The following is a 27,500-nucleotide window of genomic DNA, read 5'->3' as shown; positions in this document are numbered from 1 at the left end:
TTACTTTCCTATAAACATATAACGTTAGGGATCAACAAGTATCCTAATATTGCCGTAAAATTAGTATCAGTGGAATAGTGATAGTAAATAGATTCGTGATTTAATGGGATTATTTTGTTCCCTTTCTTTTTCTTGTATACCAAGTATAGAGGAAGTATTTTAATCGTCAAAAAATCGAACTCGAGATTTGAATCCCCACCTTCTAGATCTCTCTGAGTTCGAAAAACACATTTTTGGAAAATTTCTTTTTTCTTGTTTGTGATAAAGATAACTCAAAACCGCTTTGAGTTAGACACAGGAAATTAGGTCTATGGTTTTTAGATTAAATTTGTAGATTTATATCAAATTTTGAAAGAGCTCAACTCGCAGGAAGTCTGTCTGACCGACTGTTCGAGTTCAAGTGAAGTCGATAACTCCGAAAAGCAAAGTACAAGGTAGATAAGATTTAACATCTAATATATAGATTTTTTTTTCAAATTTTGAATCAAACTTGTTAAAGGACTGATAAACTGTCGTCCTGTACTTTAGCATGTACGTAAACTCAATAACTATTAAACGAAATGTCTTATATCAACGAAATTCAGAATGTTGTCTTACGACTATAAATGCGATTCTGTATCTGTTTTCAGCAAAAAAGCGCTCAAAATATATATATTCGTACTATTCAGTCAGTAAAAATGTTAGATTCACAATAAATTTATATTTCGAAATTATTGTTGCATTTGCAGCCTTACTCAAGGTCTACAATTTTATCCGGGGGGAAGATAAATAAGAGAACACATGAAAAGTTTTTGAGTGAATAACCATTCCCACTGGTTATTCACTGTGTAAAGTACGCTTTGGAGATGGCTTTTTTTTTCTTTTTCTTCATTTCTGTTTTAAAAAGTGGTATAACCTTAAGCCCTGTATACCTATCTGATTTGTGCCGGAGGAACCATTATTGCCACAAAATACCGGAGAAGGGATTAGCGTCTTCAAATCTAGACATAACAGTTGGAAAATATATCACCAATTTCCTCTGATTCCGGTTATTTCCACCGATAGGAAATAATTCTATTGTGAATTATTTCTTACGATAGGGTATAATTGGGAGCAAAAGTGTTAGAAAGGACTTCTCCGGCAATTATCGACGTAGCAGGCTAGTGTGCAATGCCCAACAGCTTTCAATGTATTGTTAGTCGCTAATCTTCTCTCCAGCATTTTGTCATCAGTAGCACCTCTATCTAAGCAGCATAAAATCTCACTAACCGGCGTCCTGGCATAGGGGTAGCGCGTCTTCCCCGTGATCTCGGTGTCCTGGGTTCGAGTCCCAGTTCGGGCATGGTTGTTCTTCCTCTGTTCTATCTGTGGGTTGTGTGAATGTGCTCTCCTGTAAAAAGGGGTTGTGCAAGCGAATGAGTGATATGTTAGTGGCAAAGTCATGCTCTTGGCCCTAGTTGGCGCTACTAAAAAAAGAGACTCACCCCCTATCGGCTTAAATCACTGTCTTCGTAACAGCGGGCTTGTCTAAGTGCCATAAGAAATGACAACAAGTCTCAGGAGATCTACATGTGGTTTGAAATACTATGATTGAAGTTGGAGAATAACGCCTATCTCCTATTCAGACCAGAAACAGGGAGGGCGAAGTTCGGATAAAAGTGCTGCAAACGATTTTACCGACTTTCGAAATTTCAGTGGTATAACCTTAAAAATTATTAATTTAATACTGGGTAAAGTCTGAGATACTATCACGAGACCTGTTTTAACTTTGTGAAAAAGAAGCCTAATGCACCTTTAATCCATTAAGATTTGTATTTAAGTATAAGTCATTGTAAATCCTACATACAAATATTTTGGCTATCTACATATTAAAAATAGAATAAATTAATCTTTGAGCTAAACATCTGTGAAGATTATCACCAGTAATAGATAATACTTTTTATCTTTATTTAGGTACATATTTCTTTTGAAAAATTGTAAAATGACATAATGTGTTATAACAATAGCGAACTCAATTCATATCTTACCTAATGAATCACTGAAGGTCGTTTCTAAGCAAGAAACAAAAACTTTTAGTCTTGGCCCTGAATTCCTTTCTGCTTGTCTGTCCTGATCAAAAGTTACTTTATTTTTTAATCTAAAGTATTTAATACAATTATAAAAGCAAAATAACTCAAATAAATAAAATTTGAAATTTCTCATGGCATAGAATACTGATCAGAAATTCTCGAATTCAAATATATCTCAACAGATGAGTTCGAAGCCTTTTAAAGTCAGTTCTCTGATATTTTTCAAGTTTATATATTTTTACTCCTGATAGAATTTTACTAAATTCGACTTTTATCTTCCATTTACTTTGGAATTTTAAAAACTGATTGAATAATTTTACAATGCCTTATAATTGATAAAGATTACGAAAAAAGCCTTGGTTTGTAATAATATTTCAAAAACATGATTACATGTAGATCGAAAATAAAAAAAACAACAGATGAAACAAAGCTTTCTTTTGCTTTGAATCAAGTTTATTGAAGTTTTAAATGCAAAATAATTTAACTACATTTGCAATCCATAGTTTCATGTATCCATTTATGATTTTCAATACTCCTTAATACTTTTTAATTTGCTACAGAAAAAAATGCTATTTTTTTTTTTTTTTTGAGATAGTTAAACATTTCTTGTAAAATTATTTTTCTATATGTTTCAAAAATAATCTAATTAAGAAAATAATTTCAGTTGTACAGCAGGCTCCAACTGCTCCGCCAATCGGAATAGCGCCGCCGGTGAGAGTCCCTTTGATGTCGTAAGACGAATTTTTAATAATATATTAATTTGATATATTAAGTTTTTGTTTTATAACACAGTGCTTTTGTATATGTTTTATTAATATAATTTTTGATAGGTAAGGGGAAACTGGTGAGGGTTCAGTAAATAAATAATATATTTAATAACAGAAGAAACTTAGAATGCTTTTAGGTTTGGATAATTACGATTTTCCTAATTATATATTGTATACGCTATGCAATGTCCAGTATACTAAACTTTCGACTAGATATATATTTTTAATTTTTTTTTTGGTATATACTGTTGATTTTCGATAAGAAAATATATTTCTATTAACTTCAAAATTTCATGGTTAAAGGTTATTTGTATTATGGTTAAAATTATTCCATTATTATCGCTACTTTTGAAGCTTTTCTTTATTATATTAAGCACTAGCCGCCTTTAGGGACTAACTAGCCTATAATAATGACTTCCAAGAAAGACAATATAGGAGCCCTAATTAAAATTTATAAACTTTCCTCTAGGTAATAAAATTTGATAAATTCATTTATGATAGCGTTAAAATAATATTTCTAGATTTTTTTTTCTATTAAAATGGAAATAAATCACAATTTTATAAAATTTTTCACTTACTAGGTGTTGAAATCAAGTCAACAACATACCACAAAATAAAAACTGAAATGAAATATTTTCGGAGTTACTAATCAAAGAAAAAGCTTTTTTTTTCTTTTTATTTTAATCTTAATATTTCCTTTTTATTTTTAGCTCTGGCAAATGCACGATACCAAATGGCATGATAAAACAGCGAATTTCGTAAAAACATTAAAAATATTTTTGCGCATCAAATTAAATTTTTTAAAAAAGAATAAGAATAGAGAAAAATTATACGAAAATGAAAATAGTATAATTAAAAACATATTTTTGATTTTAGAATGGGGAGATGAAATAATATTTTCAGAAGGAATAACTGGGAAATTCCATAAACTTACTTTATTTTTTAAAATTAATTTTCGGACATAAAATTTAACATCGACCTTCTTTATGATTTAAAGAGCCTATGTGTCGCATTTCATTAGAATCGGACAAAAACTGCAGATTTGTATTTAAAAACATAAAACAAATATTCACACTTTTTCATATTATTGCCATTTGTAACTTGTGTGTTTTTTTACTATTAAAAACATATTATCACAAATTTCTTAACGAAAAGATATCATTCAATTACATACATAAAATAATTTAATTCACTCCTATGAGATGTAATATATTTATTTGTTAGTTGTAATGTAACTCAACACAGCAACTATAACTTACACTTCAATGTTACCCTTTAAAATGATTGTATTGCTCATTTCTTCATTTGTTTTCGTACGATTTGCAGGTTACTTAAACTGACTGATAATGAGTTAAGAGAAACTTTATATAAGTTCAGTAGTGAATTCTGCTGTTACGGCACTAGATTTATAAGAGAAATGATTTTGACAGATATATCTGATGACAGCGCTTTCCATGTAAGTTTTTTTCTTTAGTTTCTTAATTTTCTTTACATTTGCTAAGTTTAATTTTATGAAAAGTGAAAAAATTAATTAAGGAATCAATTGATCAATAATATTAGGAAGAATTAAATAATATAAATAATAAATTAAAACAATGAATATCTATAAAAAAACTTTAAAATTGAGTTTGTTTTTTTAATTAAATTTTATGTAAGCTTGTTTCTTTGTTGTACGTGTGTTTGACCTAAAAATATCTTAAATTAATAATTATTTAAACTCTTCGTGGAAGCATTGATATTTAGGAAATTTATATCTTTTGAAGAAGTAAATATGATGGTTCTTTATTCAGAATTTTCTTTCAATTTAATAAAATTTTATTGCGATAAATCTTTAATAATTCTGAATAAAACTTTACTAGACATATTTTTATGATAATAAATGGGGAATTTCTAACAAAGAAAAATCCCTGCTAAACGCATTTAATATCGATATTTTTTATAAGAATTATTCAATCGTTTTGATCTTGTATAAAGGAACTGAACAATGCAATAATAATTTGTAATAATTTTATTAAATTTCTTTCATTTAATAACTCGTTATTAACGGATGTTTAATATTTGATTTTTTAAAACTGAAATACAAATGTTTTTTTTTAATATTTATTATATAGTTTTATTTTATTTTTGCAGTATAAATTGGAATCATTTGGAGAGAAAAGAGAATCTACTCTTAGATTCACACCCTACTATGGTAAATATTGTGAAGATTTTCTTCTATTCATTCGAAAGATGATTTTCTATTATTATTCAGAAAATTCGAAGTAGTCCGTAATCCTATTATAAACGTGTATACGGGGAAATTAACATTAACTAAAAGTAAAATTCGATTTCTGTAATCTTCTTATCAGCTAAGCTATTTCATCGAATTTAATCTATGCTTTGCTTTAAAAATCTTAAAAACACAATACAAAGCTGCAATTTATGATGTATTAGTTAACACATTCGCTGCCACTGACGCGCTGGCGCGTCGCAGATAATATGTAATTGTACCAAGCCATCTATATTATTAGATGACACCTTCTCTGCTGCAGTTAAAAAATAGCAAAGAAGGGATCATCTAATTAGACAGAAGGCCCGGATATCAGGCTTGAACCGTGGCAGTGAACGTGTTAACTGTAGAATCAAAGCATTATGCCTTTTTGCATTTTTCAATTGAATAGTTTTTAAAGCATAGTATTTTTAACATATATAATAATAATTAAAATCAAATGTTCTCTTACATTATAATAGCAATTCTATTCTTTCAGAAGATTTGCCATAATTTTTAAATATTAAAATAAATAATATTAATGTAGTTTAAAATTTGATTATAGTAAAATTATTATTTTCAGATTTAACAATGATTAATAATTTTTTATTATCAAATTTAAACCATATCATTATTTAACATGTGGATATTTCTTCCAAGAGTTTTTAAAATAACATGAAACATTTTACTTTAAGTCTTTACATGAAATGTTATTATGGGTAACACAATTCCGATTTTCTTTGCTTATTTAACAATTAATATTTCATTGAAATTTACATAAAATATCGAAATCAATTCAATTATTGATTTTTCAACTGAGACTAAATAATAAAAATGATTTTTTAAAAAAACACTTTCATCAGTACACTAAAATGTAAATAATTATTTAAAGCGAGAACTTCAAGTTAAAACAAAGCCTTAAATTGTGAGGCGTTATTAAAAGTATTATCAGAATTGTAAAATCGGAATTTTAATTATATTTAAAATATATTTTTTTAAATTTTCATTAATTACTTAGACATTTTTGTTTTTACAATATTTATTGGAGCATAGCTTCTTTATATCATTTTATTATAGGCCTCACACTTGTATGGCATTTTTTTGGCCCTCCATAGTCCTAACACTACTATTTTCTGCTATTTAATATTTAAAGAAAAGCCTATTTAAAAAAAAATTTATTCTTTTATTTTATTTTATTTTGCGCTTCATAATTCATTGATATAAACTTTAAGAATTTTGCTAGAATTTATTTTATAACCAAATGCCGCTTCTGATATAGATTTAACTAAAATTTATCGATTGACTGTCATTTAAGTTTTGAAAATTTTGAAATATTATATTCTGAGACGTACAATTGTATAAAATTTCACTACATAACTGAGTGAATTAAAAAATTATGTAGCTGATTCTACCTTCACAAACTTGACAGAAAGCATGTTAAAATAAACAGGACAAGTTCTGTAGCTTTTAAACCAATTACAGCGCAGAATATATTTATAGCAGTAGTAGCTTGCTATGTTTGATAAGGCACAGACTGCCAAATTTAGATCTTTGTGTGAACATGACTACTTGGTCCAATCAACATCAAATTCATTATAAAATTACGATTCACACAATTGCAGGCAATCTCATTCTTAATCACAAAACCTCTACTGATATAATTGCCGATAGAAACATAGTAAATTCAGTTGGTATACTATCTTATCAAAATTGTAGATCCGTATAGCGACACGTATCAAATACAGTAATTAGCATACTAATTATTTTTCTGCAGTTTCATTGCAGTTGCAACGATGTAAAAATCTTCATACTTATGTTCATGATAACTCTAATGTAACAACTTTCACAACTACTTTTTTGGCACTTGCCCTACTACTTAATCCCCACGGAGGCACCTCATAATTGAGGATGAGAAGCTTCCAGCATGGTGGTTGGTTCTCTCCACCCTGATGGGTACACGAAAAGATGTGGTCTGGCTCCTCCCAAGGATGACGGGACGAACTTCCTTAGGGAAGGGTTGTACCGTGGCCGGTGATGACCCTTAGGATTCAACCACAGTTCCCACCAGTGTTACTGCAGCGGTGGTCCAGTCTTTCTGTTTTTATCCGGGTGGGTCGGAAAGTTAGTGATACGACTTGCCGTACTGTTTTGTCATATTTCAAGCTATGAACTCAAGTTTCATGCTGTAGGATTGATAATGACTTGAAAGTGTAGTTGTAAAATCTTGGATTCATCGCAAAATGAAATCATTTGCAGTATCACTGTTCTGTGATTGGTGTGTTGCCTTTGTCATGCGCAAATTTCTTTCGTGCATTCCACTTCGTGTTTTTTTTTTTTTTTTCTTTTTCCTTTGAACATCTGTAGAATTTTTTTTTTTTTTTTTTTTGTGCCTGGATAACGCGTCCGGTTGTTGGGATGCACGTACAGTTCGAACGCTTTACTGGGTTTTCGCATGGATTCAACATCTTGCGACTGAAAAAAAACACACGTTGCCATTCGAAAATTTCTAATTTCTGCACCTATAATTGTAATCGTGAACGTTGCCATTTTGTTGCCATTCACATAATCCCAAGTTCATACCTCTATAGCTATATTTAAAATCTCATCTCGATTTATTGAAGGAACCGGCAGCAGAGGTCCATACATCGGTAAATATTTTTTATGACCAAACTATATAATTATGAGCTGTAAATGAACGTAAATATTTTAATTAGTCAACAGGAAAAAATCATCTAATTTCAGTTGCAATAAGTTAAATATCACGAAATAAAATTTGCGGTTATCCAATTTTGTTTATAAATAATGAAAAGAAATTTTTTATTTTTATTTGAACATTAATTATATTTATATATTGCTAAAATTTACATAAGATATTGGTATTATTTTTTATTTCAATTGTTTTAACATTCATACAATAATATTTGTATTCAATTGATTTAATGTTTCTATTGTAGCTGTATCATTCACTATCTGATATCAATATGAGATTATCAGTCCTTTGAAAGGAAATAAGTAAGATTATCTTCGATTCGTGAAATAAAATAAATATCATGTGACCCCTTCCTATTGGGCTAACCATAATTAATCGCTATGCGATTTCTTTCATTAGTCAATTTTAAATTGATCAAACCATTGCCTTTTTTCAATTCCTACTATTAGTTCACACCCGCCCTATATATATTTATATATCTTGTTCAAATTTTCAATCGTTAATAAAATATTTTTTCTTCATCCACTCAAATTCAAATACAATTTTTTAAACTTGTAGTGGATGACACTTGGTGTTAATACAGTTTTTTTTTGTCAAAAATTAATTATTTAATTAAATTTGTAGGTAATTTCTATTTGTCGCCAAATCGCTTTTTCTTCAAAGTTGCCAAATCCGTCGCCATATCGCCAAATGGTTGCCAAATTTATCGCCAAGCTCTATTTTGCCATTTAATATTGTAATTCTGTCATATGTATATACATATTTATATTAATTGTAATTATTTAATAAGAAATAACTAAAATAATTTTTGTTGTTGACCTAAGTAGGAATTGATTTAATATTTTTTTTAATATATAACTTGTTTTTTAAAGATATTAAATAATACGTAATTGGAAAATAAACTGAATCCACAAAGTATATATAATACACAGTATATTATACTTCATTTTGTGATGTGTGATTTTAAAAAAAACGGACTTAACTAGTTTTAATATAAACATCTATATTATCAGCTTATGTAATAATCAAAAATAATTAATTAAATATTATTAAATAAATTTGTACACTTTATTGCATTTATAGTTTATATTACTTTTAAGTGAAAATACATTATATGAAAAATGATTCACCTGAAATTTGCATTATTTTCATCAAAAACTTCGCCTCATTTTTTTTCCAATAATTCTGTTTTCTGAAGGTCAAAGTATAGATGGTCCTGAAAATGGCCCCGCTCCTGCACCGTGGGATGTTCCTGTTGGTGTACCGATTAGATTCATCGAACATAGGATCACCACGGAAATTCCTCATACTGCGAGAGTCGAAACATGCACAACGTGCAACGGACGTAAGAAAGTGGACTGCAGCTCTTGCAGTGGATTCGGAACGGTAAGATCCTAATTCCATATTTAGACATGCCTTGCAAAATATTACAGAAGTAAAAAGCCAGTTTAATCTGTTTAAGAATCCACCCTGAGGAGCACCTCGTAACTGAGAATGAGAAGCTTCTTGCATGGTTAGTTCTCACCACTCTGGTTGGTACAGAAAATGTTTGGGTTCTGTTGATGGGACGTATTTCCCAAGGGAAGGATGGTATCGTGGCCGGGGATGGTCCTTAGGACTCAACTACAGTTCCCTCCAGTGTTGCGGTTGCAGTGGCATGGTCAGGTCATTCAGATTTTTCCGTGCACCTCAGCGTGAGACGGAGTAGCCGGTTTAAGGTTAATTAATTTAAGAAACTGCGAATGCCAAAGCTGAGTTTTTTTTAAAGGTGTTTTGCCGCTATTTGCGGTAATACTAAAAATTTTTTATTCGTGATTTTTTTTTTTTTTTTTTTGCTGAAAAACGTTTGCGCAAAATGTTTTTCCACACCTTGACAAGATGCTGCAAAAACATGTAAATTTCATAATCGAATAATTACACGAAATTAAGAACACTAAGAGATCTTACTCAATTGTGTCCGTCCGTCCTCTTAAACGCTTTTTTTTGTGAACAAATTTCGGAAACTCATAGGTTTATTTCCCAAGAGATTGCCCAAACTTAAAAAAATAATGTTTTCTGTTTTCTCCCTAATATGCTTTATTGATCTGGCATAGCAAAATGATGCAAGGAAAATTGGGATAAAATTGCTAAATGGCCTGCATAAATCTCAAACCAAACACTCCAACATCTCTCATTATTTTTTTCAGTCAAGAAATATAATACAATTATACACCCAATATGTCAAACCTATGATTTGAGGGGATTGCTGTTTCAGATATAATATCTTATTAATAAAAAATTCTCACTTCAAAATATGCACCAAATTTATCAAATAAACAGCAATTATTAAGAAATACTAGGAGATATTCCATCCATTTTATCCTTTATCACAGAGTTTAAAAATTGATTTGGTTTGGTTTGGTTATATTAACGTCCCGTTTGAAGCAACACTAGGGCTATTTTGGGACGGACCTCGTAATTTTGAACCGCGGTCAGATGACGAGGACGGCACCTGAGCTGGCACCCCCCCTCTCCACACCACACCACACCAGCGGGAGGACGTTTGGTCATGATGGATTTAACGTGCAACTGACCCCCTTACACGTCGGTTCTTCGGTGGAATCGGGTCACGAACCTGAAACCCTCCGGTTCCAAAGCCTAGACCTTACCAACAGGTTTAAAAATTGAAGAGAACATGTAATAACAACACACCTTATTATCAGGATCGACATGATAGGGCTTTTTAAATTCATAGACTTTATATTTCTTTAAGCCGGCGTCCTGGCATAGGGGTAGCGCGACTTCCCCGTGATCTGGGCGTCCCGGGTTCGAGTCCCAGTTTGGGCATGGTTGTTCTTCTGTTGTTCTATCTGTGAGATGTGTGAATGTGCCCTCCTGTAAAAAGGGGTTGTGCAAGCGAATGAGTGATGCGTGAGTGGCAAAGTCGTACTCTTGGCCCTAGTTGGCGCTGCTATAAAAAATAAGAGACGTTCCCCCTCAGGCTTAAATCGCTGTCTTCGTAACAGCGGGCTTGTCAGTGGCAAGTGCCATAAGAAACAAACAAACAAATTTTTTTAATAAATTTATTGATCTGTCAGAAAAGCAATGAGGTTTTTAAATAGATCTGCTTACAGTCCTCTCCTCGCCTAGCAGTGCTATATAGTTACATAATGTACCTAAAAAAGAAATCCTCTATTAGTGGAAAATTATATTTACTGTTCTATGTCTGCTATATTCTTCTGTCAGTTTGATAACTTCAGTTATATGCATGTTAAAGATAGAATTTTTGATTCCGTATTGTAATGCCCGCTGGCATACGGAGATGAAAAATGAATTAGGCTAATGAATTTCTATTTTAACATGTTAGAACATGATGTTGTTTGGGGATTTTTGAAGTCTCATAATACACGGGCAGAAATTTGGTAATTTATCACTTTCGAGGCATCAATTTTTCGCTTTTAGTGATAGAAAATGATAAAGAAGGTTGTCAAATTTGACAACTTATCGCCAAATACCTGATTCTCTTATCTGGACAATATAGAGGGGTGTCGTATATATATATATATATATATATATATATATATATATATGACACCGTTTTGAGATGGAGGGGGGAAGGAGAGAATCGCTTTTCTAAACGTTTGCGCATGCGCAATCTAACAGTCACATTGTTGTTTCAAACCGGTTTAAACTGGTTTCCAGGGAAAAAATTATGGCCACAAGAAAAAATTTTTAGAACTGGATTGATTTTGAGAAGGTCAAAAACCATCACTTTTCTAAACGTTGGGATTGCGAAATATGAGACACGTGAGAACATAATGTTATTCTGTCGGATCGATACCATGTGATTTTAAAGAATAATGTTCTCGCATTATAACCTGAAATTTGTGATAGCAGTTTTAATTTTATTTGTTATTATTCATATATTTTCATTAAAAAAATTCTGAAGCATGACGCTCGAAATAAACTATTCAGTTTCTACTCTGCTTTTATTTATATTTGTTCTTTATTTCTTTTGCAGTTTGTAAAATCTATTTTATGATTTTATAGAGCAGTTGTAGCAGCTGTTCCGGCAGTGGTAGAGATTCTGATGACAACTCTTGCAGTAGTTGTGGCGGATCAGGCTCACAAAGGTTTGTAATTTCTTCGATTTTTCTTTTAAATTTAGATAAAAATGATAATGAATTTATATGATGCTCTAGATGTTAAAATTCTTCTACTTGCAAATAGCTTACAATAAGAAATAATCTCTGTTTAGTCATATTTCGTTCATTTCTAAAGAAATTTTTCAGCAGGTTTTACTGAACTGGAGAAAATGGATTGGATGCCGAATCTCTACATTAAAACATTCCGAAGGAACTCTTTTATGATTTCTTTGCAGCATCGGTAGTTTATAATGAGAACATTTCTGTAAATTCTAACTATCATTAAAAAAATGAGAGAAACATGTAAGTCCTAAAGTATAACGTAATATTACTCCATATCCCTGCAACTATTACCGTTAAAAATTATTTTGAAAATGTCACAAAGATGAAGAGGAAGATAAATTATGCCCCCCCCCCGCTCCCCTGATTGGAATGACTTTCGTTTTGGGCCTCCAGAAACTCAACACCAAAATTAAATTTATAACCAGTCATTTATAAAAATAGTTTAAAAATTTGATCAAATGAGGGCTCATACTCATAAAAAATAGAAGCATAATGGTTATCTCTGACTCATGTTATTTCTTATATAAAATTTCACATCGACTATGAAAAATCGATGAATAGCGACATGTCAAAACAGGGAGAAGTTATTTTATTTGAAACACTTCTGCTTAACATTTCAGATTCTGGATGCAGCACTTTGTAGTTTATTTCCTGTTGAAATTGGCTTATTTTAATTAACCCTTAACTGGGGACGTGCGGTCTGTGAAACCGCTAGCGATGGATTTTCTGTCACGCCTATTCTATTTTTAGCTCAAGTGAATGGATTGACCCTGTAGCTTCCTGTTTTGTGACCTTCAATACACGTGCACTTTTGCAACCGATTTCAGCAGATGCTTTAAAAAATATTTCAGTTGTTTCTTCGAGCGCGGTCTCTAAGACCGCATCTCCCTGTTAGTGTCCCAGTGATAAACAAGGCTTAGCAGAGGGCGCTAATTTTGGGCCCGAAATATCATCCAGTTTACTGATCCTATTATGAAGCAGTGCTCTAGGCACTTTTAAATGAAGCAGAAAGTGGTTTTAGTGATAAGAATAATTGTACAGAAGAGTTTTTCGATGAAAGTTCGCATTCAACTGATTTTGATTTGTATGTTCAAACATAATTAATTTTTCTAGTGATGATGTATTTTGAAAAATTTATAAAATATATTAATATACCAAGAGATATATATACAGAATTTATAGGGTGATTTTTATACTAGTTCTTTACCTGTATGTTTAAAATGCCCTAGAAAACCGTGCTATAAAATTCACACAAGCAGATGAAAAAAGGGCCAATTTTACCCATTGTCATTTTTTTTTATTTTTCATATAAATGTTGAATTTTACATTATATTGTCTTCTATATACCTTCATATACTGTAAAAATAAATATGACTTAAAAAGTAAAAAGTAATATGCCTTTTCAAGAATATTATTTATTGTAAAATGTCATTTGAGAATAAAATGTATGTTCCAACGCATTTACTTTTTTCAATCATAATATATTTTGAAAAATTTCTAAAACATATCTATATATATCAAGAAATATATCTACAAAATATATTGGCAGTTTTTCATACTAATACATTCATAAGAAAATTTAATTTGAGTGTAAATGAAATGCGGTCTCGTAGACCGCACCTCCCCAGTTAAGTCCTAAAATTTCACCTCCCCAGTTAAGGGTTAAGAAAAAAAATGGTAGTGGTTTCATTTGTAGGATCCTTAAGATCTTTATTAGTTTGTTCCATTCCATGGGCTTTTCCACTGAAGAGGAGTTGAGATGTCTCTTGCATGTTACATGAATTACTGATCTTTTTTGACAGCTTAATTTTGGCTAAAAATGTCTTTTCTTTCATTTTTTTTTCTGTCTAAAATTCAATTTTTCATATAGAATGATAATGGATAATGATCACAATGAAAAAGTTCTCTGTTCATTATAAAGTAACAAATGGCTTTTTGACTTTGATTGATGATATCAGCCAATATTTTACTTTTTTCATTTCTGATTATATTGTGACCAACTTAGATCACTGAATATAGTATGTAAATACTCAATAAACTTTGATTGGAAAAATGAATAAAAAAAATTTAATAGAGTTCTTAAAAGCTCAATATATTTGCTTTAACCCCGTCATAACCCTGTCATTGTTTGAGAAACTCGAATTGGCTTATTTATACGTGCTGTGCTGGTAGATCTACTAAGTGACAAATGTTTGGAGACATATTTTTTGTTGAAGCAATCAACACGATAGACGTTTGTATAACCGAAATATCGTTTGTCGATTCACTGAATAAATAGAAAAATTACTGTTTGCATTGGAAAAGTTCTTTATATACATCTTAACCTGATCGGCATCGATAATAATAATTCTATTTTGTATGTGTGAGATAAACTCTGAACAATATATGCGGTTTGCAGCAGACAAAATATTGTGCAGGCTGAATGGCAACATAAAGTGTTAAAGACTATTCATTATTGAAAAGAAAAAAAATTTGAGTTTGCACTAAACATCTCCGATTTCATTTCACGCACATTGATTTACATCAATTATAATAATTTTATTTTGTCTTATATATGTGCGATTAACTCCAAATGAAATGTGCGGTTTGCCGTTTACTGTTTATCTTTTGTCAATTGTAAATTTTAAAAGATAACCTTTCGCAAGTGTAAGCAATAAGATGGCACAGTTTCATCGCAGTCCATTGAACGGTACGGCAGTGCATAAGATTCGAACAAACAAAAATTCATTTTTATATATTAGATTACTTTTGAATAAACATAAAATTAAATTATTTTTAAGACTTTTTTTTATATGCTACACATTAAAATCAATCTTTTTTATCAAATTACCCAGAATTAAATATTTATAATTACACTTTGTCAAAATTTACAGCTTAAATCTGTTTAATTTGTGGTGAAAATCAGATTTTAAAAATATTTGATAGTGGAAATTTGAAGGGAAAACAAGACCCAAAGACATTTTAAGTTTCACTTAATATAGATAATTATGATATAGTTATTAAAGAATCAAAGTTTGAATTAAATCTCTCACTTATGAAACTATGTAATTCTAAATGTACAAGAAATCGGCATAAATACTTTCAATTGATGCAGTAGCTTTATTTTATTCTATTCTATAGCAATTTATTTTATTTATTTATTTTATTCTATAGCTGTTGGACGTGTTCTGGCACTGGGAAAGTTGATTGTTCTACCTGCGATGGTTATGGCAAAGTGAAATGGTTTAGATTATTGATTGTTACTTGGTAGGTATATTTTCACAAACCTTTGAATAAACATTTCAATGTACGAATTTTTATTATAATTCATTTCATTTTATAAATTTTGCTCTTAAATGGGTTTCAGGGTACTTTTTCTTTAGCCGGGTGCAAATATCGCCAATTGTGAACCAAATGCGAATTTGGCGAAAGAAATTTGGTAGAATGTTACATTATTTGGCGATTTTTCACTTGCGCCCGGCTAAAAGAAAAGTACCGGTTTCAGTTCAGTTATCTTAACGCCCCATTTTAAAGCCACATTAGGGCTATTTTTGGACGAACCTCGTCATTTTGAATCGCTATCAGATGATGAAGACGCCAGGGAACATAGCTCCTCAAAAAAATACTTTGATCTAAATGAATAAATTTGATGTATGTTTTAATATCAAATTTTAGATTTCTATTAAAAATTGAACAAATCTATAAATCTTGCCTGTCTAGTTGTCAGAATGCAATTGAGTACTATAAATACAAAACACAAAGAGCTAGATATATAAAATTTGGTTTACGATCTACCACCTATAGAGCAGATTCTTATCGAATTTTGAATAAAATATGTTGAAAGATTAAGCATTTATATATTCACTCTCATGGAAATACAATAACTAAAAAATGCAATAAAATAAATGAAATTTAGATTGTGATATCTTTTTTTCTTTTGTTCAAATCTTTCAAAATTCTCCCATTAATGGCTTCTTATGGAACTCTGAATAAGATATTTTTAATGATATTTTCATTGTACTTTCTTTAAAGAGAAAATTTGATGACTTCTTTTAAACAGATATAGCATAATAAGTGTTTTTACATCAGAAAATTAGGAAAAGAATTATGAAGTAATTGTTCATAATACTTAGAATTCTAAAAAATTATTATTTTGTTGCTTGTAAACATATTTGAAATTCATTTTATATGTTTCTCAATATTTTTCTCAAATGTGTGCATTCGAATAGTTGTTTTATTTTTAGTGATTTTTAACCCTAATGATATTTCTGTTCTTTCAGGACAAATCATGTTGATAATTTTGTATCAAATAAGGACACTTTGTCTAGAAATCTGATTATTGAAGCTTCTGGAAGAGAACTTTTTAACGAGCAAGGTGACCAGGTAATGATAAATCGTACATTTTATCTCATGTTTACTTGAATGCTTCGTGATGATACGAAACCTTTTTTAAAAATCATCTTCCCTCTAGAAATTTTGAAAATAAAATTAAGAGAACAAAGAATATAGAGAAAAAAATTATCTTGTTTAATAATCAAAAACAAAAGCCTTATATGATTATTTAATGTTGAAAGTTATTTGTATATCAAAAGACAGTTAAAAGAATTTTAAATTTTAAAAAGACACTTCACAAAAAAATGGAGTATCTATGTTTTGTCTTTCATATACTTTATTTTTTAATTATTTAAGTCAGAGGTAAGGAGTTTTGCAATTATTGACTGAGATTTATCTAAATGTGAAAGTGTGAAACAAACCGGTTTAAAGCGGTTTTTCACGAAAAAAAAATTCAGACCGCGAGAAAACAAAATTTAGAACTCAATTCATTTCGATATGGTCAAAAATCATCGATTTTCTGAATGTTTGTGATTACGAAATATGAGTCATGTGAGAACAAGATGATATTTTTTTGTGGTATTGATACCATACGATTTTAAAAAACAATGTTCTTACATGATAACTTGAAATTTGCGATAGCAGATTTCAATTTTTATTTCTTATTTTTGTATTTCCTTATGAAAAATAGTTATTTAAAATAACTATATTTTTTTATTTAAAGGTTGAACCGATGACTACCGCTCCTGATAGAATCGTAAATGAAGCATCTGCTGTACTAATACAGAAACATAATTCATCATTTTTAGACGAATTAATTATAGCTCAGGTAAATCTGATTAATGAGCCTTACTAAATAATATTACGGATATAATTTTTAAATTTCTTTTCAACAGCATTTCATTGCTCATTTTTTTTAATAATTTTTAGATCGCATGATTTTCTTCAGAAACGATTTTAACGAACGATGTAAGATTTATTACGTCGTATATAATTTATTAGCATACAAATATTTAGTTTATCAATGATAAGTATTTATTGTATAGAGATAAATTTTTATAAAAATTTCAAAATATTGGAAGAAAAATACGAAAAATAATCAAATAAAAAATTTCTTTAATTCTAGCTTCTCTAATTTAATTTTTCTATAATTTCAAATATAGAAAAATAAAGCCAATAAAGAGAAATTCTAAATAGTGAAAGAAAGCAATTATATGATGCTATATGTGAGAGAAATGAAAAGTTTAATCATAAAATAGTAGGAATTTAATAATACGTTTTAAGAAATTCTGAATACTTTAATGACGATTTAATATTAAAATAGAAAAGATTATAAAGGCTGAATACGGGAGGGGGGGTCATAACAGCATCATCTTGCATCACAGTAATAACCAATATTGTTGATTCTAAGTTGAATTCACGAAAAAAATTGATAAATAACATTGTAAACACCCATATGTCATGTCATACCTATGACCTATCATACATACCATATCTATATGACGTGTGTAAACATATAAGCAAATATTGTAGAATCAAATATCTGTAGCTTCTGTCTGAATCCTGTGGTTTTGATTTCCTTTGTGAGAGCGTGATTCGTTGGTTCTGAAGGGTATTACTTCTGAGGGAATAATTTAGGATGAATATAGTAAGTCATAACTGTTTACTTATTGAAGCGGCAACATAATATTCCTGAATCGCTGAATCTTATTGACGCTTATAAATTTCATTCAAACAAGTTCATTGATATTTCAGAAATTATCTAAATTTTGAAATGTTTCATTTCATAGAATTAATTATTTCTAAATTATTTTTCATTTATTTTTAGCGTCACAGTCTTCGCGCTGTTCCTTTTACCAAAGCAACCTACGTCTGGAGAGACAAAAAGGGAGAATTTTATGTTTATGGCTTTGATAAGAAGGTGTATTTCGAAGACTATCCTCAACAATGTTGCTGTTGCATATGCTGCTGAAAATTCTATGATAATGAAATTTGATATTATTATAACAGTGTATATATAATGTTATGTCAGAATAAAATCTGAATAATCTAAATTTTTTGTTTTGGTTGTTTACAAATGATCACAATCCGTGCCTTCTAATTTGCTCGTGAGTTTTCATTTTCATTGTTAAAGCATTTGTAATGCATATTGTTACTTGAAGTAATTAATATTTTCACCTAAAAAGACTATTTAGAAGGAATATGATGTTATATTTTAATAAATTATCATATTCAAAAGGAATAACATTCCTTTGATCTTTACTTGCTCGCATATGTAGAATTGAGAAAGTTTTATAATCGTCTAAAAATTCGAATTCTAGATTTTGATGAATCTCCACGTTTCAGACATAGCTGAATGCGAAAAACTCATTTGTTGAAAAATGTCCGTCTTTCTATCTGTAACAAAGATAACCCAAAATCCTTTTGAGCTTGATGGATCAAATTTGATATTTGATCATCATACGAAATTCGTAAATTTCTATCAAATTTTGAGCAAATTCCAGTTAGAGGAAGTCTCTCTGTCCGGTTGTTCGAATATATGTTTACAAGATAACTACAAAAATAGATGAATAAAATTCGGTACACAGATTTCACGTCTAAAGCTTAGACACATATCAAAGTTTAAGCCAAATCCAGCCAGAGGATGACCGTTTGTCCGTCTGTACTTTCAAAAACATGTAAATCCTATAGCTAAAAATTGGAATAATTTAAATATATTGAATTTGGTATGGCATTTTGTGATTACAAGGGTAGTTTTGTGTCAAACTCTGGCTTCAATCGGTTGGGGAAAACACGTCTGAAAAACACATTCCATTTTTGGATACCTCTAACCACATGCCATGGATTATCCATCAAAAAAACTCACCAAGAATGACATAATAGCTTCGGTAAAAATAGAAATTGACGCCAAAGGGTATTTTGTAACTGTTATACGCCATTGCTATGCAAGCCATTCTCTAGGATAACACCTTTATTACAAAGTATGCGAGAAAGATTTAAGAAGATCACTCTTGCTGGTTTAATCACAATACAAAATGTTTCTTCATGCCGTACAATCTTGAAACGGACGGCAATTTTCTAAGCTATAACATCCAAATATCAAAGTACAATGACTGAAAGATTTTTGACATTCAAATTTTTTAAGCGAATCGCAATAATGTATATTTTTAGTGATGAAGATTTCTTTTCTAGTTAACTTGTACTTTTAATGAAAAAAAAAAAGATATATTTTGTGGGGAAAAAATATGTTTATATGCCAGAATTTTCAAATATACTATATTGGAGAATTTTATAAATAACTACAAGATTTTTTCAATAATGTTTGTGTGAGCTAAGCTAAAAATATTAGAAACTAAGTTAAAATAATAAAAAATATCCACGTCTTATTTTTAATCTAAAGTTTCTACACTACGTAATCTTTCGACAACCTTGGTACCAATTACAATAAAATCATGCAATTTTTGCAGTTGATTCACAATGCCGCCTTTTGGTTCACTTTCATCAGGAGGTAAAATCTCGCAAACATTTTTGTACGTATTACTGATCCACCTCTTTATATCCTGCCACGTCATATCTTCTTTGGCTTTCGAAGACAACAGATTGCTCACCTGCAAGAAAGTATACGCATAAAAATTATAAATAATTATCTTCAGAATGAAAAAGAAACAATTCATTAAGATATCATTCTTAATAGGAGGCCAAATTTTATCCTTATTGTTAATTTTTCTCTTAATAAAAAATATTAGGCTTAAAATTTCTCGATTTGATATTGATTCTAATAAATTTAAACAGGGAAATTATTAATTAAACTTAAATTTGTTGTTGTTTCTGATACCAGGGGGCATAGTTGCGCTATACCACCTCCATGAAACCAAAGATCTCTAAAAAGTCCAAAAACAATAGCGGGATCACTTAAAATCTCAAAAATAGTAGAATTTTAAACATTTAAGAATATTATTGGGGGAGGGTTGATATGCCTTGCACCAAGGACATTCAGCAAAGATCCTCCGTCCGGATTGGAAAATGGGGGATTTGGTGTGTCCAATCAAAAAACGAGAGAGAACCGTTTGCTGTTTTCTAGAGATATTCAGACGGTGACACTAACTAGGACTCTTACCAAAGTACCAAGGGTGAGCAGGTGAGATTCTCCAAAGTGCACTCGACACCATCTTTAATTTTAAATTTAAATTAATTATATGACCAACATCGAACATGAATTGGAGCTTGAAAAATGACGCATACATTGATCTTTAATTTTAATTTTTGGTCAGTAGGTATACAAATAGGGATGGTTTTGTTAGAGACTAAAGTCTCCGAATTGAACTGATTTACATCCATTATTTTGTAAGGAGTGAACATTTTAAAGAACTCACTGTCAAGTGAAATAATCCTTCTATGACCAATCCTTAACTGCATACGATTTCAAGAAACAGGTAAAACGATTCGGAAACTAAACAAACTTCATACTTGCATGCTTACCATAGAAAACTGACCTTTAAATTATCGAAAACATGACACAGTTTTAACTCGTTTGAGAATCGGTCACACTAGATTCACATATAGACGTCTGTTATTAAATGATTGATATGTACACATTGTGACTATGGAATAACAGTTTATCATATCCTTACAGAATGAACATATTTTAACGCTCAGAGCTTGTTTCACTTCAAAGCAACAGCGACTTTGCCATTGTTGCTTGACAGAGATCCAGATGAGAACCTTTTTGTCATTTTAAAATCTGTGGGTTTTTATTCCTATATTTGAACTCACTCTTATGGCTTCGTTATGAATTTTTGTAATTTATCATCATTTTACCAATGGTTATTTTTTGTACAACTTTTATAGAAACTGTTTTAATTAAACTTTGACTAGAAATAACCTTTTTTGGCGCTGTATAACTTTTGTTTTGTTTCTTGTGCCATAAAACCTCAAACTAAAATCAATACTTATCAATCGTCTTCTGCGTTGATAAGTCTTCAAATTATTAATACAATTAAGAGAAATGCGCTACACGAAATATTCTCATCTATTCCTAAATAAAGGTATTTCCCCAAGCATTCACAGCATAAAATTGTGTATCTTATAGAAGATCATAAAAGTCATGATTGCTCAGGTTTTTATTATTAGAATCCCGCACATAAGAATTTGAGGCTTTGCAGCATAGTAAAGAAAATCGAATAAGCATTTTTGAAGCTCTTTTTCCACCGGTTGAAGCCAAAATTGCACGCAATTTTATATTAGTTATTTATATTTATCTTTATTTATATTAACGTTCTGTTTAGAAGCAATATTAGGGTATTTTGGGGTGAACCTCGTAATTTTTAACAGCGGTCAGATGGCGATGACGACATCTGAACTGACACTCCCTCTCCAAACTTGCACATCACACCAGCGGTAGGACGTTTGGTACCGATAGAATTAACTTGCACCAGGTCCACTAACACGATGGTTCTTTGATGGAATCGGGTCTCGAGCCTGAAGTGTACCGTTCAGAAACTGAGACTTTACCACCAGGCACCACAGCCGAAATTAGATGCAAATCAATAATTATAATTCCAAGATAATACCAAATTTCATTTATTAGCTACATATCAAGTAGCTACATTTTTTAAATTATCGTCTTCATATGTGTGCAAAACTATAGACCAACAGATGAACGATCCTTTGTTAAATGGGATTCAAAAGTTAGTTAGGATTTACAAATGTGGTGTAAAGACTACATACCAAATTTTATCCATTTATTTCAAAGTATTTATCAAAGTGTTTACGCCAAAATCTTTTGCCAATCTTACGCCAAAATCTACACCAATTTTATTTTTTAACGATTACTATACTTTCTCTTTGTATATTCCGTGTACGAGAAAGTAATAAATGTTTTTAAGCAAAGGAATGATGTACCTGCTGTTCAAGCTCGATGTTTTTCAGTCTCATCTCTTTTATTTCTGATTTAATTTTGTATAGTGTTTCTTCTTTGGCCAGAATGTCGAGTGGAAGATTTCTAGCTCTTTCCCCTATGCTTTTCTGCTCGCTTTCGTATTGTCGAGCTTCTTCGAGACGTCTCTGGTCTTCTTCCAATAAATCATTTCCTAATAGTTTTAGAACAAGGTAGTATTCCACAACGTCCTTAACGGAATTATATTCATCTAAATCTGTAGTAAAAATATTTTCAAAATGATGAATAATGTATAAAAACGATATGGAAAATACAAGATAATTGCAAAATAATCATTAAATTTTGCAATTATATAATTATAAAAATTTTACACACGTTCTTCAAAGAAAATGTCATATTTTCAGTTTTCTGTGTGAGCCATTAGATGAAGTTTAAACTCAATCGAATGTCAAGAAACAAAAAGAAAGAAGAGTGTTAGTGTATCAAGGGATGTTGGATTAGTCATTGCGAAACTATTAACTTTACCCAGTCTATATGATTCTTAAAGTTCTATATCAAACAGTTTGCGGTTTCTCCCTTCGAGGTTATTGTGAATACATTATGTACATTCTACTATTACCAGCTAGTTCAAATAAGATCCAGAACAATATTACCAAATCATTTTTGAACAGAGGTAATAACATCTCCAATGTCTCTTGGGAGAATCGAACAACCTGATAAATATGTTCTGCAAAACGAAAAGTAGACATATGTGTATCTACCAGTGGCAGTTCGCTTAATGATATCGAGAATCATATTACCAACGACTTTTCGATCAAAGGCAATGATTTTCTTAAACGATTCTTGGGAGAATAGAACTGTCTTAGCCCGTCAGTAAACGCACGGGATCTTCTTGACCCCATAATTTCTCTTTTGACATACTAGGAATTTATAAAAATTTACACTTTTTTCTTCCTATTGATACAATGGAAGCTAGAAGAAGATGATTGGAACAACAACAACAAAAAAATCTATTAAACAATGAATCTAATTTTTTACGGGAATTTTGGGGTCAAATTGACCCCTATATGTATTAATGTTTCAGATTCTTTTAATGTCATGGCTATGACAGAGAAAAGCACAAATTCAGAGTTCTTTTCGCAAGACTTTCTTCTGATAGACAAAATGATGATAGCTCAGATTTGTCATATAATCATGAAGTTTCTCAAGTTGATCTTGGTACAGAATCGAAACAGAATGCAGATTTTGAACGCTTTAGAAAATTTGACCAAGTCCTTTCCTGCTCTTGAAAAATGTAGCAAATCCTTATATAAAATGTATTCTTTTATAATATGTATAAATTGTCTTGAAATTAATGTTAAAAATTCATTTTATTCTGAATGAAGAAGTTTTTTTGAGTATATATGAAAATGAAAGAAAAAACCTATGAATTTTCAAAGTTGTATGTTTTAGCTTTTTTTCCCCCAAAAGAATTTGAAATGTGAACTCTATGCAAAATGGAGATTTTCTTATTCTTCCAACATTTTTTATACAGGAAAAAATCTACTTACATTAAAAATAATGATTTTATATGAATAGAATAAGGAAGATGGAAGTGAATGGAGAAAAAATATGAAAAAAGGAACTAAGTTCTATTTCGTTTTTTTATATATATATTAATAATCGCATTTGTATCTTAAATAAGGACATATATGTTTGAGAAAATATTTATGTACTCTGACCATATTTTATTTTTATACAAATAGCCAATAAGATAAGAGGTTATCTATCAAACTATCAACTTTACCATCAAACTAACTGCATAGGAAAACAATATTACAAATAACATTCCTAATAACATTTTACAACAACGTTTTTCATTTTTTAATTATTGATTTACACTCAAAACCATTGTAAATATTAAATGCAGTTGTCTGCGCCCCTTCTTATTAAAAGTAAATTAAAAACAATACAATTAAACGGATTAAACCATATCCATAGAAGGCACAGAATCATTTATTATATTTTGGACTAAAAGTTCGAATACCTTTGTATTTTTTAATTTTTGTAAATACGAATTTTTTAAAAATCATCTTTGCAAAACATTTCAGCAGGAATTGAAAGCGATGCTTTGCCATTTAATGCACAGTGCACACTGTAAAATACATAAAAGTGATCATTTTTAAGAGGAAAATTATCACTAAAAAGCAGATCAATTTATTGTTTATGTAAATCTATGAATTAAATAATTAAGGACTTTTCGTTATTTGTCGGTTATAATGGCAATCAAAAAGCGCCAAGAAAAAAATTTCGCCAATTTGGAGATTTTAACCGCCAAACTATATAGCATATGATTCGCACGTGCTTTGATCTATATTTATGCATATATTGATTATTAAATATGTATTTATGCATTTGAGTATATTATTATAATTTGGCGAAATTTTTTCTCGACGTCTTTAGGTCGCCGTTAAGACCGATAAGTACCGACATTTCTTTAACGCTTTGCTGCTAAATGTCTATAAATTTTAAAGAATTTGCAAAGCTTTTTATTTTTAAAAAAAATAGGAAACCGCTATTTTCAATTTTAAAGTATCAGCAATCTCATTCTGTTTATTCATACCCAACCATCGCCAATTTGAATGTAAGCGCTATTCTGTTTACGCCTAATTCAGCTCTAAAGTTTGGTGATGAAATGTCTATGAGGATTCGCGGCCTAAGTGAAGATTAGTGTGCACCAGCTGTTTGTCGCCAATATTGCAACCCATCGGATCCTTCTTATAGCAACCGTACTGCTGTTTTGTTTACTACTTTTTGCAATGGTTAAGTTGTATGTTAAATTAAAAATATTAAAAAAATATCGATTAAAGATTTTAATTTTGGTCTTTATTATGATTAAAATATATTAAATAAAGAAAGTTAAGCTTATAATTAAAAGTTATTTTCTCCTTTCTTTTTTTTAATGTGAATACGAACAGAAAATATTTATTCTTTTGCAATTTTTAATTGTCACTATGCGCTTTAAAAAAATCGTCTGCATTCTCACTTTAAAAGACAGCTGGAATTCTTCACAGTTCTCGTAATTCTTTTGGTGTTATAACGGTTGGTTCCCTTCATAATTTGTTATGTCGGCAATATTTCGAACCTGTAGAATGGATGAAGGGTGAGTTAAAATAGCATATATATATATATTTTACGAGTTGATGAAGTTAGGAAAGGATGCTTGTTTGAAATTTTGTATTGAGAATGGTTTGATATCGAACCGGCAGAATGGATGAAGGGTGAGTGGAACATATTTTTTTACGAGTTGATGAAGTTGGGAAAGGATGCTTGTTTGAAATTTTGTATTGAGAATGGTTTGATATCGAACCGGCAGAATAGATGAAGGGTGAGTGGAATATTTTTTTTTTACGAGTTGATGAAGTTGGGAAAAGTATGTTTGTTTGAAATTTTGTATGGAGAAAGTTCCGATTGCTTATTTCTCCATTTTTTCTTTTCTTTTGGTTATGTACTGTTTCTGTTATGCACACAGTCTTTATGTTCAATGTGCTAGCGAAGCTACCAGGTTCCCGCTCTCGTTGCTAGCGAAGACATAGGATGTTTTTTTTTAAGTTAAAAAATTCTGCCCGGTGCCTTCTATAGAAGCCGAAGGCATCTGTAGAAGTCACCGGGCAGTATGAAAAAAAAATAATTATCAGTAAAAGGTCCTAATTAGATGGTGGAAAATGGTAACCTTAACTGTTCCGCGGAAGTATTTGTTTATTTTGTCCTCCATCTTTATTGGCGACTTGGCATTGTTGGCGCAGCTGGGTGCACACTAAAAATCACTTCTACTTGATTCGCAAGTTTTTATATGGAATCTCATAAGGAGAGAGATAAGGTGCTTTTTATTTAATAAATAAAGAGTATCTTTACTTACCACGTATGGCTTTTCGAAGACATGACTGTGCTGGTCTATAACGCTTTAAAATTGCGACTGATGCTCCTATTTTGGAATGCAAATAATCGTATTCCCGGGTTAAAATGGAGAAATCTAACGCTAGTTGTATAGACGTCGATTTCAGCTTTTCGAACAGATCGTCGGCTTCACGTTTCAGTGAATATATTTGTCGCATATACCCTTCAACTTTTTGAACTGATTGAAGTAAGTGTGCTTCTAGATTGTTTAGCTCCTTTTTCATATGATCTACACTTTGAAGCTTATTTTTGAAATCGAAACGAAGCGTTTGAAGCTTGTCTTCCAGTTCATCTGCCGTAGCTCTCTTTTTGGCTAATTTTTCGCCAAGAGATGGTTCGAGTCGGACGACGACCTGTTTTCTAGGTGAAGACTTGCGAGTGTCAGCATCGCCCTTCGTTTCTGTTATTTCATGTTTTGATGTTAAATCCATCAATTCGTATTCCAGATGTGGTAATTCTTCTCTGCTGACATAATCGGGAATGTCTACTACGAGCGGTATATCTTCTGAAAATTTTTTATGGTATCCCGAGTGTTCAATTTCGTCGTCCATTTTCTTTCAGATCTTAAATTTTTTTAAATTATTAGTTGAAATATATTATTTCAATAAAACAAGCAAATACAGTTACTTTTCAAATGAATGTAAAAATTGATAAATAAACAAATTTCCCAAGAGCAGCTTCATCTTTTTTTCACTTTCGAAAATAATATAAAAATCTGATTTATAAGCAAAATGTGTGCGTTAAACGCATTTCCTTAAGAATGTTTTAATTGTTGCCAACTTCTAAGCTGAAAAGGTAAATTAAAAATTAAGTTATTATTAAAGTTATTGACTATATGAATGTTTCAAAAGTGTCTGCATCTGATTCTACAATTCAAACACCAGTAGTAACGTATTTATATTTTAAAATGTTTATTTATGCCAGGTTTACACCCGGCCAGTAGGCAGCGCATGCGCAGAAAGGCTGAAAAATGCTTTTAAGTCGATTGGCAAGTAATTGTCTCGACGGAACGACAACATGCTGCTGTATTGTATTTTTTCCTGACTGAGCATGCGTTTGTAGAATTTGGCGGGTTTTTTTGGCGTGAAAAAATGGTTCATTTATTATAGATGCACATAATCACATTCCGACAATCGATTCTGATATTTTTTGCGTTTTGTTCTTCCTGATGTGAGGTAGTGTTTTTTTTTTTTTTCATTTAGTTTGCCATTTTTTTTGTATAGTTTTCCAAATTTAGGTATGTTGACTTTTTTTTTATTTTATCCTTTTTTTGTGTCATTTTAATAAGATACGCTCAAGGGGAGAAGGTTGAAACGGCAATTTATAGCCACCCATGGAATGCCTGAGTCTGTCTTATGAAATTATGACAAAATAAATCAGTCCCTTTCTGCACTGCC

The 27,500-nt window shown here is 30.6% G+C and overlaps 1 protein-coding gene across 1 annotated transcript in view; it reads left to right on the top strand.

Moving 5' to 3' along the window:
* The window catches only part of LOC129970122 (protein SSUH2 homolog), a 25,149-nt gene extending 6,824 nt beyond the window's left edge, over positions 1 to 18,325 (top strand). Inside the window, exons 4-12 of the mRNA XM_056084437.1 lie at positions 2,713 to 2,779; positions 4,142 to 4,271; positions 4,946 to 5,006; positions 8,972 to 9,159; positions 11,803 to 11,885; positions 15,114 to 15,206; positions 16,220 to 16,322; positions 16,996 to 17,100; positions 18,100 to 18,325. Coding sequence (XP_055940412.1) covers positions 2,713 to 2,779; positions 4,142 to 4,271; positions 4,946 to 5,006; positions 8,972 to 9,159; positions 11,803 to 11,885; positions 15,114 to 15,206; positions 16,220 to 16,322; positions 16,996 to 17,100; positions 18,100 to 18,243 — 974 coding nt within the window. The 3' untranslated portion in view covers positions 18,244 to 18,325. The remainder of the gene's footprint in view (positions 1 to 2,712; positions 2,780 to 4,141; positions 4,272 to 4,945; positions 5,007 to 8,971; positions 9,160 to 11,802; positions 11,886 to 15,113; positions 15,207 to 16,219; positions 16,323 to 16,995; positions 17,101 to 18,099) is intronic.
* Positions 18,326 to 27,500: the final 9,175 nt, after the last annotated feature.

Source organism: Argiope bruennichi, chromosome 1, assembly GCF_947563725.1.
Source record: "Argiope bruennichi chromosome 1, qqArgBrue1.1, whole genome shotgun sequence".
Taxonomy (NCBI): domain Eukaryota; kingdom Metazoa; phylum Arthropoda; class Arachnida; order Araneae; family Araneidae; genus Argiope; species Argiope bruennichi.
The sequence above is the reverse complement of the archived record's forward strand: the minus strand, read 5'-3'. Positions and strand labels throughout refer to the sequence as shown.